The 14,966-nt window shown below is 39.3% G+C and overlaps 1 protein-coding gene across 2 annotated transcripts in view; it reads left to right on the top strand.

The window, feature by feature from the left end:
• Nucleotides 1-4,818: 4,818 nt before the first annotated feature.
• Nucleotides 4,819-14,966, top strand: part of PPP4R4 (protein phosphatase 4 regulatory subunit 4) — a 130,574-nt gene continuing 120,426 nt past the window's right edge. For both annotated transcript variants that reach the window (XM_001365849.4, XM_007472583.2), the window contains exons 1-2: nt 4,819-5,377; nt 7,604-7,677. In XM_001365849.4, the coding sequence (XP_001365886.1) occupies nt 5,261-5,377; nt 7,604-7,677 (191 nt within the window). In that variant the 5' untranslated portion in view covers nt 4,819-5,260. The remainder of the gene's footprint in view (nt 5,378-7,603; nt 7,678-14,966) is intronic.

The raw sequence follows: 14,966 nt of genomic DNA on the forward strand, positions 1-14,966 counted from the left end.
CTGAGTCCTCAGATTAGCAATTTTACTCCACTAATGTTTTGTCGTCATGGCAACAGGTTAACCAGCACTGTAAACCATGGAGTTAGAGCCCCTGTGACCAGTTCACTTTTTTCTTTGACTTAGTTCCAGCTTGGTTCAGATATGGCTATTTTTCTTTTGGATCTGAGTGAGGGGGACCATGGCAGAAATGGGACACTCACTGAGACTTGTTTGGTGTCTTCCTTTTAAGAATAGCATATTTTTGGGGGCAGCTGGGTAGCTCAGTGGATTAAGAGCCAGGCCTAGAGATGGGAGGTCCTAGGTTCAAATCTGACCTCAGACACTTCCTAGCTGTGTGACCCTGGGCAAGTCATTTGACCCCCCTTGCCTAGCCCTTAACACTCTTCTACCTTGGAGCCAATATACAGTATTGACTCCAAGACGGAAGGTAAGGGTTTAAAAAAAAAAAGAATAACATATTTTTATAGGTGAAAGGGACCTTGGAGAATCTTTTTTTATAGATGAAGAAACTGAGGCAGAGAGAGAAAAGGTGGTTGCCTCAAGGCAACACAATTGAGCAGCAGCAAAATCAAGAGTAGATCCCAGTTCATTGATTCTTCAGCCCCAAATTCTTTTTAGAACCACCTTTCGGCTGGAATAGAAATCTAACTCGGAGACCTAGGTAAGGTGAGGAAAGTTCAATCACTGACATTTAAAATAGTGAAGCACTAGCTCCATTCAATTCGTGCATGTCCCATCTCCCCATTCCCCTAAATTAGAGGAATCCTAAAGGGTGTGCTGCTTACTGTATCTTCCAGCAAGGCTGCCTGCAAGACCAACCCACCGCCTCTCTCCTAAACCCATCACCAGGGCAACTGTCACCACCACCTTGACATTCAAGCCCATAAGCATTTTTTTGCACCCACATCCAGAGCTTCTGGGCTCACACCTATAATCAGCTCTTTGCTGCTACTTCTGGAGGCAACCTTACAGACAAGCTAGCTCCGTTTCTTCCAGCTCTGTCCCTCTACAAAACTCCTCCTCCCCCTACCTTATTCTGCCTTTCCTCGCCTACCTCCTCCCAGGAGACAAATGCACAATCTGCTCTCTGCATATATCATCACCTCTGGAGGGAGGAATCTGCCCCACTATTGCAGCAAAAGCAAAAAAGCTATCCATATATAAGGAAAAAATACCTTCTTTCCAGGGTGTCTGCGTAACAGAAAGTAGGTGGAGGGAAGAGGGAGAGAGGGAGACGTAGTAAGAGAGAGAGAGGAAGGGAGGGGGAGAGGGAGAGGGGGAGAGAGGGAGAGGGGGGGAGAGAGAGAGAGAGAGAGAGAGAGAGAGAGAGAGAGAGAGAGAGAGAGAGAGAGAGAGAGAGAGAGAGAGAGAGAGAGAATCTCTCTAGCCCTTGGGCACACTCAGAGGGAAATGAGGACCAAAAATATAATAGGGAAAATTTCTAATCTGACCATTATGAGAAGTGTAACTTCATTTTATAGATAAGAAAATATAAACTCTACATAACTTTGGATAAGTGCTTCCTAGTCTGGAAGTTCTTTCAGTCTTCTTAGTTTCCACATTTGTATAATAAAGAGGGTATAAATAATAATAATGCTAGTAATAAGTCAGCATTATATACTTTAAGGCTTATAAAACATTTTATATATGGTTGTCTTACTTGATCCTCATCATATGAGGTATGTGCTATTATTATTCCCATTTTACAGATCAGAAAACAACTTGCCCAGAATCATACAGCTAGCAAGTGTCTGAGGCAATATTTGAACTCGTCTTCTCAATTCATGCCCAATATTGTGCCATCTAGTTGTAGATGATCTTTAGATTTTAATGTAAAAAGATTTCCAGTGACTGACTAAAGTATAAGTTCTCAGTGCTGAAAAGAACTTAATCAAATTTTACAACTGAACATGTTTATAAATAAATTGAGCTTATATTGAGTAGTTATCTAATTAAAATTTTCAATGAATAATTATTGCTTTCCAATGAGCTAAAAGGAATCTTGGAGTTGAGCCAAATTTCTCACTTTACAGAAGAAGAAACTAAGTTCTTAGAGAGGGTATGTGATTTACTTGAGTTCAGACAAGTAGTGAATAGAAAGGCTGAATTTTTGTCTTCCCACACCAAGGTCACTATTCTTTCCACTTACACAATTCTGGCTTCCCTAAGGGCATCTAGTACAATTTGTCACCTAGATTGGAGTTCCTTCTATCTTCTCTCTGAGGGTAATGGGTACCCTCAGGGATAAGGAAGTCACTATTTCAAGAGGTAATCCAATCTACTATTGGACAGTTCTATAGCTAAGGAGCTTCTTCCTTAGAGTGATTAATGCAAAAATGGACTCTTATCTCTCCTGGAAATTTTCTTTGCCAGGACCTCTCCTTTGCCCTGATCACTTTCTTCCATCCTCTCTACTCTCTCATAGATCTACTCTCTACCAGTCAGTCATGTGTGTATGTATATAACTCCCTTAATAGATTATAAACTCTTCAAGGCATATATATCTTTTTACCCCCAATATCTTACATATTCCATGACGCTTACCTATAAAGATTGCAATTGTGTTACTGTCAGCTGTTGGATGTATGACTTCTGCAAATGTATCCATGTCTGGTTTGTAGTCAGTAAACTCATTTTGTGACATATAAGTGATAATGCCTACTATTAAGATTTTAAAACTACAAATTCTGTCCTTTAGAATGAATTGCCATTGGTCACTGGCATAGGAAAACTGTATCTCCTTAAGGCAAAGCTTCTCCTCTTTTCACAAAAGGATCATGTCTTAAGGTCATCTCTGTTGATAGGGGCAAACTATTTAGAGTTAAAGAATTTTCAGGGACTATAGTGCCCACTAATGCTTGATTTTCCTACTTAACTATGTGGTTTGTTGAATGCTTCTATCTTTCCTTAAACCCCTCAGCTGCTGAGATCTCTCCCAGTTTTCAAAAATTCTGATGCTCATCTCAGCACAAATGAAAAAGTTTTTGGAAGCACCCTAGTTCCTATAAACAACAGATTTCCACATCCTGAGCAAAGATAAAATGTGATTATTCTGACATCTGCCATCTCATTTAGCCAATCACAACCGTAAAAATCCCTAAGAACTGAAAAGTGAAACATTACCAACACACATCAGAGGAAAGACCTTTTCTGTATTCAAAGGAAAAAGCTGGTGGGTCAATCTGGCATACTGCAATTCCCAAGAGCCATCTGGGAACTACCACTCTGTCATGAGCTAATCTGAAACCACTGTTCTCTGCAATGCCCAGATGGCTGGTGGAGGTCCAACTCAAGACTCAAATGAAGAAAATATCATTCCCTTTCCAGCCCTCCCAAGACCCCCTGGGGCTGTAAATAATATCCTTCAATGAACATCATTAGGATATGTACATTCTGGGAGTGTCTCATTTTGTACTTCTCAGGAATGGCAATTTTTCATGAAATTAAAAGGAGGAAATAATCTCAAGGGGAAACTGATTAAATTCTCCTTTACTATTACACAGAGACTCCCAAATAACCCAAACCTTCTAATCCTGTGCTATTCTTGTCTATGTCCTAGAAAACCTCTACCCAGTATGATGGCCTCCCTCTGATTCTTTTTTTTTAATATTTTGTAGCTATTGGTATAGCTCTTGGGTTGTCCATCTGTCATTCTTTATTCTTGTTCCATGATTGGCTTATCGTTTCTGACCATATATGTCCATGACAATTTTTCATTATTTCTTGCTAACACCAAGTTGTCTAATAACAATAACTACTATTTATGTAGCATTCTAAGATTTGCAAAGCACTTTATAGGTTTTATCTTATCTGATCCTTACCACAACTCTGTGAGATAGGACTATTATTATTCCCATCTTGCAAAGGAGGAAGCTAAGGCTGACAGTATAAGTCATTCATGATTAATATTTTTCAGCCTGCTTTCATCCATCATGTACCTTACTATTTATTGTCTTTTGGGTCACTTGCACTTGTAACGCCTTTGACATTGTGGTGTTCAGTCCTATATCATCCCAGAGAGAATGTTGGTATTAAAAACACAGACTTTTGTGGCAATGAGCAATTTGGAATCACTGGAAGCACTGATAAATTTCCCAAAGGTGATCTAATCTCTATCCTCTTATTTGATTCTGGTCCCGGGTCATTGTCCATCACAGTTTGTCCAAGATTTATGTAATGAATCCTTACAGCTCAGTTCCATGGGTCGAATGATCTTCATCCACTTGGTTTTCCCAATGTAGATTCCTAATTAAACTCTTTTGAGGGTCTCTAGGTCTCTGAGGTTCCTTACTGTCCTGGGGTTTGGTGCAATCAGACAATCAGCATAATATCATCTGCAAAAAGGAGAGACCTTGTCCACAGAAACCTTTTCCATTTGTCTTTGGTCCAAGTTATCCTCCAATTTGGGTGTGGACATCATTGGTGAAGCTCTACCACTTCCCCCAAGTTCTTTTCCTTACTCTCCGAAACCTTTTCCATCTCTTCTGGTCCTTTCTCTTAATTCCTTTCTCAGGAGGTGGAAGGGAATAGACAATCCTCTTGTTAAGGAGAATAGGAGGAACAATTGAGAACGAAACCACTCTTCGTCCACCTTCCCTAAAGGTAGGATAAATGGTGAGAGGAATGGAAGAGAGGGATGGGGAAGAGTAAGGAAAGGGGGCGAGTAAGGAAAGGGGGCGGAGCCTTGGAGGTGGGGGGAAGGGTAGTAGTGGTGGTCGTGATGATTGATGGTGGCCTTGGCCGTGGAGAAGGAGGAGGGAGCCGGGCGTCGAGAAAGGGAAGGTGGCACCTGTGACGTCACCCCGGCGGTTGCGTCTAGACGCCACGCGACGTCACGGGAGGGGGCGGGGTTCTGGAGCGACTGGGCACCGGAGCTGTGAGGCTCTGGCTGTTTCCCCCCGCCCCCTCAGCCCTTCACACGCCCGCCCTCTTTCCTCTCTCTTCCTTCCCTCTTTCCCTCCTTCCCTCCCTTCGTCCCTCCCCCTTTCCTTCCCACAGCCCCTCCCCCTTCCTCCCGCCTCTCTCCCCCTCTCACACGCTAGGGAGGGGGGGGAGTTTGGGGGAGAGGAAAAAAAGAAAAAAAAAAAGTACGGGCTGGTATCCCGACTGGCGGGCTCGGGCCCGTGAACCCCTGGGGCTGGTCCAACCCGAGCTGCAGCGGCCGCGGCGGAGGTGGAGGCGGCGGAGGCGAAGAGGGAAACAGCGGCAGGGGAGGAGGAGGAGGAGGAGGAGGAGGAGGAGGAGACGCGTTCAGCGTTACATGCATCCGTTGCCGCTCTCCGCCGAGATGGATTTCAGTCAGAACAGCCTGTTCGGCTACATCGAGGACCTGCAGGAACTCACCATCATCGAGAGGCCGGTCCGTCGGAGCCTCAAGGTATGGACGCTTGTACTAGAGCCCGCGCTGACCCCTCTCTGATCTCCCGCAGCCGCTGTCCCCGCGCCCCCTATCCCACCCCCTCCCCCGGAGCCTACCCCCAGCCCCTCAGACTCATCCTATCCATTTCTAGTCCCGTGGACCCCTTTCTTCGTCTTCAGGGCTCTCCCAAAGAAGAGTGCGGGGTCCCGTCTCATTCTCCCATTCCCAGCCTTCCCCTTCACATCTTTAGGGGTTCCGGGAGATCTGAGGGTGGGGGAAAGGGTGAGAAGAAAGCACCTGACCCCGTTCCACCCCACCCCATCCCATCCCATCCCACCCCATCGATCCATCAACAGTCCTGTATTTTTCTTCTCTGCGTCTTCACAGAGAAGAGCCTAGGGTCCTGTCTCACCTTCCTCTCCCCATCCTCAGCTGCCTTCATCTTTAGGGGTTCCAGTAGACCAAGAGTGGGGGAGGAGGTGAGTGGAGTAGAAGGCACCCACCCTCATCCTCCTGTATTTACACCTTCTTCATCTTTGAAGGACTCCCCCAAAGAAGAGTTCAGGGTCCTTCCAACCCATCTTATTCCATGGGTTCCCATTTCCGTGGTCCCCCCACCAGGAGGGTTCTCCCAAAGAAGAGTGTGGAGTCTTATCTCACTTCCCACCATTCCCATCCTCTCTTCATCTTCAGGGGTTCCAGGAGACCAAGAGGGTAGGGGTTGAGGAAGGAGGTGGGAAGAAAGCACCCCTTCCCATCTCATTAGTCCACAGTTCTTTATTTCCACCCTCTGCATCTTCCTGGGATTCCTGCAAAGAAGAGTGTAGGGTTGGGATAACTCCATTTCGTGTTTCTAGTACCCCCTCCCCAGTCATCCTTAGGGGCTTTAGTAGAATGAGGGGGTAGAAAGAACCTGTTCCCATCTCATCTCATCCAATATCATCAGTCTACATTGCCTTATTCTCCCCTGTTCTTTGGTGAGGGCTCTCCATAAGAAGAATCCAGTGTCTGAGCTGGCCCCTATCCCATCTCTGTCTCTCGCCCCCTCCCCCTCCCCCTCTCCTCCATACTTCAGAGCCCCAGGAGACAGAGAGGGGAAGGATGGGAGGGGGGAAAAACATCCCATCCCATTCTAGCCCCCACTCTTGAGAAAGAGGAGTTGGGCTGGGGAGGGGTAAGAGTGGGTATAAGAAGAACCAGCCCATCCTATCCTATCCTATCCTATCCTATCCTATCCTATCCTATCCTATCCTATCCTATCCTATCCTATCCTTAGTCCCTTCCCTTCACTCATTCTCCACAGTTCCATCCCATCCTCTCTGCCCATTTCTGCATCTCACTCCTGGAGCTCCTGAAGACCATGCCAGGAGAAAGTGTCTAGAAAGAACCTTTTTATTTCATTCCCCCAATAATCAAGGGGCTTGAGAAAACAGAACTAGGGGATAAAAAGAGCCTGTCCCTACTTTATCTCTTCTCCTGCCCATGGCATCTATGCACACTGCCCCCACTTCAACCTGACCAGTAGTTAGAGGCTCCAGACCTCTCTGTGTATCTACCCTCTTTGCCTTTTTTTCCTAAATGACTGCCCCCTCCAGGTGGGGAGGAAACCCTGTACATTTTGTGTAGGCTTTCCTGTTCCTTCTCCTCTTGCCCTTTTCCACTCCCCTCCTTTGGTCTGCTTCCGTCTTTTTCTTTGGGAATCTGTGAAGGAAGGGAGGGTACAGGGAACCTTTCCCAAGGTACCTATCCCCTTTGCCTTCTTCCAGAGCCTCAGCCCCTGTGGGGAGAAAAAAGGGAGGGGAGTGGGCAGAAATAGAGAGCAAATATTTGTCTCTGATTCACATCTACCTTCTTTATACCACTGGAGCCCTTTTCTTTGCTCCCACCTCCCAGGATCTAAAAAGAAGAAACCTCTGAGAATAGATAATAATTAGGTGGAGGAAAATTCTTCTCTGGTTTCCCACACTTAAAAAGAGCTTTTCAAGCCATAACCCCTGTTTAATGAATGGGGCAGGGGTAGAAGATTTCCTCCTTCCTTTTCCTAGCTCTTTGGAATTTGAAGTTCCTCTCTATGATCTAAGCCTCTCATTGGGATCTCATTGATTTTTCCATTTAGTGAAATCTATTTTCATGGGAAGATAAAAACTCTTACTAGTATTTAGCTTTTGGAATTGGGGGAGATGGGTATATTCCAGAGTTGACCCTGAAAATTTTTCTACATAATTTATATTTCACATTTGACAGACACCAGAAGAAATTGAAAGACTAACAGTTGATGAAGAACTCAATGATATTGAAAGGGCTGTTTATCTACTCAGGTATTTCTAAGTCCTACTGTAAAATTGCTGATCTTTTCCTCTGACAGCAGAAATGAATGTTTAGTGAATTTTTTTGAGCTCTTACCAAATCAGTTGGCATACTGCTTTTGAATACATTTTGTGCTTAGGTGCATAAAAAACTTCATAGATATATTTTTATATATTTTAATAATTTGTAAATACTTAAATCTGTAAACACTTTGTTAGAGTGAATTCCAAATATAGTTTCAAAGATATACTATATAAACTGAGTTTAATCTTGTTTTTTTTTTCTTGGCTCTTGCATTCGTTTTTAAAACTTAGTGAGTTGCCATGGGAAATAAAGAATATTCAGCAGCTGATATATTCCTTGTAGACTGCTGATAATATATTTATTTTTACTTTGATAACAGAATAAAGGAAATTAGGTTACTGTTTAAATTAATTATTTTACCACTTTAGATACATGAATTTGATAATCTTAATTGAAAGTGTTTATTTAGTCAGCTGTCTTTTGGGTTTCAAATTTCAAGGCTGTTTCATAAACCTACTTTTAAATGTTGAATCAGATCTTGAAATCTTGATATAGTATTTTTTATCTTACAGTTTCCTTACTGGTTTCTTTTTTCCATTAATTGTTTTTGGTAGTGTCAAGTTTCGTAGTTTTTCTTAAACTGTTTAAAAGTTACTTTTCTAAGTGATATTAATGTAGTGATGCTAAGACTAAAGAATAAATAACTTTCATATTGGAGTCAGAGGAATTGGGTTCAAATCCTGCCTCTGATGCTGATAACCCAGAGCAAATCATTTTTTCTCCCTGGTCCAGAGTTTTTTCAACTGTAAGATTGAGGGAATTACTCTAGATGGCCGCCTGTAGATTCTAGATCTACAATCCTCATGGCTTCCATTTCCTTGATTGTTGTTTAAGCTGACAATGATATCTGGAGTTAATGATCATATTTCAATAATGTCATTAGTCTGTTTCTAATTTTCTGCTTTCTTCAAGCAATGTTTGCAAATGTCAGTGAAAACTTATAGGGTAGCTTTTTGGGGGGCCCTCTTGTTACATTTAACAAGGCCAAAAAAATCCTAAAAATTGTGTGAATTATTTCCAAATTTGTAATTAAAGGGGGAAATAGTGGTAAATTTAAGTTTGTGTTTATATTGGTGGTAATGGTGGTTTGCCTCTGTGTGTGGGTTTGTGTGTGTTTTGCTTTGGGGCAACATTTGGTAAAGAGACTAATAGAGTGATTTATATATTTTGATTTTCTATACATCTCTAATTGAATTACTTTTTCCTTCACCAACTATCACGAATATTTGCCTTTTCTAAGAGTTAATAATCTTTTTATTATGTGAAGGAAGGCCACTGATGAAAGTTTGAATAAAATCTTATCTTATATTTAACGTATATTATTTAGGTATGGGACTTAAGACTTATGATTCCATTGGTATAGGATACCATATAAGGAAATTCCTATTACTAATGCAGGTCAGTATCTCCTCTGAAACTTTGAGAGTTTAAAATTCATCATTACAAATGTCTTTTGTTTAGTGGGAAAATGGTGGCTTACAGTCAGGAAATTTAGATTGTTGCCCTACTTACCTGGACAGTAGAAGCTTTATTCTAGTTATCGGAGACTTTCTGAAGATTGGATTTTTTCATTTTGTCCACCATCACTTCCCCCAACCATCCCACTCTATCTTTTTTGTGATATTAGGACTGTTAAATAGTTTGTCTGGTTTTTTTTTTCAGACTTGGGACAAAACAGTTCTGGGACTTAAAGTCTGTCAAGGATAGCCTCTTTCATTCTTACACAGTCTTAAAAGAGATAGTGTTCTCTTAGTTTTTCAATTATTTACTTTGTAACTCTTTGCAAGGGGACTTAGAATGAGAACTAATTTCAGTCTTATTGGCTCTCTCAGTACTATATTTCTGTTCTCCTTATTTTCTCTACTTCCTAAAGGAAAATGGAATTTCACTTAAGTCACTTTTTAAAGGGATGAAGCCATGCTTGACTATTTAAATTTTTTTTTATCATATTTTTGATTTGCTTAGCATGGGTTTATTCAAGAGTTTACCTCTTATAATATAATCCTTGGCTCATATGTTTCATTTTATTTTCTTTCTTTCTTTAACTTGTTCATCCTGTACCTGATATTTTGGAATAAATACATGCTGAGCTCTATTTGCTTTTTCTCCTCTTAATCTTCCTCCATTTTCCCAAACATAATATTCTTGGATTTTAGATACTTAACATTTTCCCTCCCTACCAAATCTATTACTTTCAGAAATTTCTATTTTTCTGTTTATATATGTCAGGTCCTTATTTGTTTTTCTTTTGCATATTCTGAAATTGAGCAGGATAAGGCAGTATGGAATAATGGAAAGAACCCTGGACCTTCAATCAGGAGCCTGAGGTTTGAATGCAGCCTACCCTTCATTTCCTCATCTACAAAGCAGGAGTAATATTTGTTCTACTTCCCAGAGTCATGAGAAAAATGTTTTGTAACATTTAAATCATCATATGAGTTGTAGTTACTGTGAGCATATTAAGTTAGGAAAGTCAGATATCAATACTAAGGAAAATGCTTTGAACATATGATTCCTTCTACCATTTGGACAGTAAATATAATCCTAGAAAATTTTTTCCTATATGAAGTATTTGATCAATAAAAGTATTTTTATGCTTATGAAATAATGAACTACACATTAATTTGCTCTCTAATATAGGTTTAACTACTTTTAAAACTAGTAAGTCAGACTCTAGAGTGTTTGAACATTTAAAATTGAAGAACTTTTGTAGTGATATTGCATAAGTAAAAATTAAAAAACCCAAATAGTGGTATTTTTGCACTGTAATGAAACAACTTGCCCAACATTCATAGGTTGTAGGGTTAGAATAACAAAACAATCTCTTTTTCCTGTTCTTCCTTTTCTTTGGAATTCTGGCACACAATTTAGAAATATACATAAATGCATAAAATGTGTTAGTATTTTAAATTACTGAAGTTTCTAAAGAAATTTTTTTATCATGAACTTCCCTGCTCAAAGACCTTTGGTGACTCCCTATTACCTTTCAAGATAAAGTCCAAATTCCTCAGTTTGGCATTCAGAATTCTTTAGTCTTTAGTCATCCTTTATCTCTAACTACTATTATTTCTCCATATGAAGCCATGATCAGTACCAAATGATCTCATTGTCTTTAGAACATAACATTCTTATTTAATTGAAAGAACACCAAATGAGGAATCAGAAACTGTAGGTTCAAGTTTTAACGGGGACACTTTCTAGCTTCATGAATTTAAGCAAGTCCGAACCTCTCTGAGCATTATGTGCAAAATGGACATTATAATACTTGCTTTCCCTATCTCACTGGGTTGTTTTGAGGACTGTACTTTGCAAACTCTAAAATGCTAGTTATTATTCTTGCATTGGGTTTCTTTGTTCATCCTGTTCCTCCTGCCTGGAATGCCTTTCCCCCTTCCCATCTGCCTATTCAAATTTTATCCATATATATATTTTTAACCCTTACCTTCTGTCTTAGAATTGATGCTAAGTTTTGATTTCAAGGCAGAAAAGTGGTAAGGGCTAGGCATTTGGGATTCTGATTTGCTCCAGGTTACAGCTAAAAAGTGTCTGAGGTCATATATGAATGTAGGACCTCCCATCTCTAGGTCTGCTTTCAATCCATTGAGCCATCTAGATGGTCTTTTAAAGTCCAACTCAAGTCCCTCCTATTCCAAAAGTCTTATGTTCTTATCTGTACTGATTACACCACTTTTCCATTGTGCATATACCCTACATTAATTTGACTAATAATGATAGTTCACATTGATATAGCATATTAAAACTTATCAAGTGCTTTAAGAATTAGAAAATTCTTAATCCTTTACAATTTCATATCATTTTCTACTTGTTTCTTGTATGTATTTTGTCTTCCTAAATAAATTATAATTCCTTGGTGCTCAGGAATTATATTTTATATTTTTATTACCCTTTGATGCCTAGCATTGTATTATGTAGAGATGGTATTCAGTATAATTAAATGTATCAGATGTGTTCCTTTTTTTTTTTAAACCCTTACCTTCCATCTTGGAGTCAGTACTGTGTATTGGCTCTAAGGCAGAGTGGTAACTAGGCTGGGCAATGGGGGTCAAGTGACTTGCCCAGGGTCACACAGCTGGGAAGTGTCTGAGGTCAGATTTGAAACCAGGACCTCCCATCTCTAGACCTGGCTCTCAATCCACTGAGCTATCCAGCCACCCCCTTGTGTTAATTTTTTTGAAGATTACCTTCTACAAGAATTAAACCAAATTGATTTTTTTTCTCATAGTACAAATAGTTCATTTCAACTTGTAGATGGTGATTATAATGATTATTTTATACTTTCGTATTTCTTTGCTTCTAACATTCTCTAATTGTTTTTCATACTTGATATGACATAGAATTAGAAATTTGGAATTAGGACAGACTTCAGAGGTTATCTAGTTCAACATATTCAAATCAGAAACCCAATCCACAATATCCCCCAAAAGTTATTATTTATTTAGCCTCTTCTCAAGACTTCTTTAGATACAAATTACCAAGAAATTATAACTATAACTCTCATAGCATCTTTTTCGTGAATGAATGTTTATAATAGAATTAGTCCATATGGTGGAGTGGAAAGAACACTGACCTTGAAGTCAGAAAGTCTAAGTTTCAGTTCCAAACCTGATCCTTACTGGAGCTTAGGGGACTTTCGGTAATAAACTTCCAAACTATAAGCCTCTGTACTCTCATTTTTTAAATTTCCTACCATAACAACTTTAGGGTTTGTAGCTTAACCATCTGAGCCTCAGTTCCCCCATCTATAAAATTGGAGATAATATCACATCCAGTATTCCTACTTCATAGGGCTCTTGTTGAAAGTCAAATGACATAGTGTATATAAAGTGATTCAAAAAACCTTAAAACATTATATATAACTGTGGAATTATTATTATGGAAGTTATTAATTGGAATTAAACATGCCAACTATCTCTTGCCACCAAAATTTCAAAAGCAGACAAGTAAATGATAAATAATAGTAACAAAAATATGTTTTGGTAGTTGTTTAGTAACACAATAGGTGGTATTTAGCTACTAATAAGGATTAACATAAGGCAAAATTATCCCAAGATACAGATGAGTATTTTATCAGAAATTATGTCAAGAGCATTTTCATTTTTGAACTATTTTACAGATCAAAATTTTTCTGGTTATAGTGCCTTAAAAGATAGTACTTAAATTCATTTTTACTTTGCCCTTTTTAAAAATGGATTCTGCCCTTTTTTACTTTGTATTTTACTAGGGAAATTCAGATAAAGTAGAAAGTTCAACTTTTAATTTTTGGCTTGTGGAAAATTAACATTAAACTTTGACCTTTTTACTTTCTCTTCCCATTTTCTAGGAGTAAGTGCTGCTCCCTAGTGACATCACAGAGAGAGATTTCTGCAGCTTGGAACAGTGGAAATAAAACAAAATAAAACTGCTTCTATCTACTGTGGCTGTTACTTATCACTGGATGTAACTCCCTCACCCAAGAACTCCAGCACCCCTCTCCTCGAAGTACAACACTAGAATCTGGGTAGCTAGCTATAAAATAGTGAGGAAGAACTGCAGTATTTAGGGTTGCCATCTAGCTTTTTTTTTAGTTGCTTACTTTTTAAGTATCCATCCAAGTTGCTGTGCAGCCAGAAAACTGACACACAGAATTTTTTTCTCCCTTTCTTTTTAGTCTTACGTCGTGCCATTTCCTTTCTTGTCTCCACTATTCCCTTTGTTTCTCCACCATGTTTTATTTTCAAGGCCTGATCTGGTTCCATAAGGCCTGTTGTGGCTAATCATTTTTTGATGGACTGGAGTAGTTGGTATATTATAGTTTAATTTCTTTTTCTTCATGATGCAGTAACAAGGAGATAAATAATAACCTTAATGAGTGATGCTGCCTTGATTCTATCCCCTTTCTTAAATTACTTTTCATTCCTACTCTGTTTTCTTCTCCTTTGACCACTATTTGACATCAGTGAATTGAGGAACCCTATAGTGGTCCAAAGGATACCCCCTCATCAAGCTATTTTAGGAGGCAAAAGTGTGACAAAATCATTTGAAATTCCATTTAGTTCTTTATCTTCTGTATATTAGGGAAATGTGGTTGTCTGGAAGATTAGTCCTAGTAGTTCCCTTTTCTCTTAAATGACATCATCTTTAAAAATGAGAAAGGGAGTTTTTATGATCTATCTTTAACCCTTGATTTCAAATACAGATGTCCCATAGTATTTTTCTACAGAAAAGGCAAGTTATGCAATTGTACCAGTTTTTGCTTTAGGGTTGGAGGCAAAAGCTTGTGTTTGAAAATTGCTCCTTTTTCCTTGGAGGTGCTACTAGCAACAGCTTGACCTCTTGAAAGGCATCAAAGGATTCTTTTTTCAGGAGACTATCCAACAGATAATCTTTATTGTGAAGAGGTGTAATGATGAGTAGCTCTTCTACAAAGGAAGTAGGCATCTCTTTAAAAAAAAATAAGATTAGATAACATTCAGTACTCAGTGGAATACTGAAATAATAAATTGCAATGCAATTTTACATCTCAGATATTGAATACTTACTGTGATCATTGAGGACAAGTCTTTTTGGCCTGCCTTAGTCCTCAGTGAAACATAGATTACTTGTTTTGGAAAGGTTAATAAATAGATAAATGAAGACAGAAGAAGGATGTTGGAGATTTCCCCCTCCCTTCATCTGGCCTCCTGGGGGCCTTGTGATGAGGAACAGCCATAGCCATCGGAGGCACCTGTTTCCTTTTTTCTTACTCAAGTTGTGGCTTCAGAAGGCTCTCCCTGTGATAGCATCAGTGGCAAACAGAATTGTTCTGCTGACTTCAGGAAGAAAAGTAAAAAGTTTAAAATATAAAACATTATTTTTCTCTAAGGTAAAAGTAATCATAATCAACAAGAATATTTCTCTACTCTTTCTATTTACTCTAGAGAGTCTGGAACTTGACATATGAACCAATTAAGAGAGAATTGAGAATAGTTATCTTTTATTCCTGGTATATAGTTGTCTATCAAAAATACCTGAATCCTAAAATATACAGTGGAAATCTTCATATGCATCTTTACACAGATTTGCATGAAGCAGGAGAAACTACGTACCTCTGAGATGTAACCATGCAACATAGAGCTTATATGACATGACTCATCTATAGCAAGATATTAGTTTGATCCTTTGACCTCCACCTTATTATTTTGCTTTACTCTTTATTAACATATACTATAGTGTTGGT

Source organism: Monodelphis domestica, chromosome 1 (genome assembly GCF_027887165.1).
Source record: "Monodelphis domestica isolate mMonDom1 chromosome 1, mMonDom1.pri, whole genome shotgun sequence".
In the NCBI taxonomy this organism is placed as follows: Eukaryota; Metazoa; Chordata; class Mammalia; order Didelphimorphia; family Didelphidae; genus Monodelphis; species Monodelphis domestica.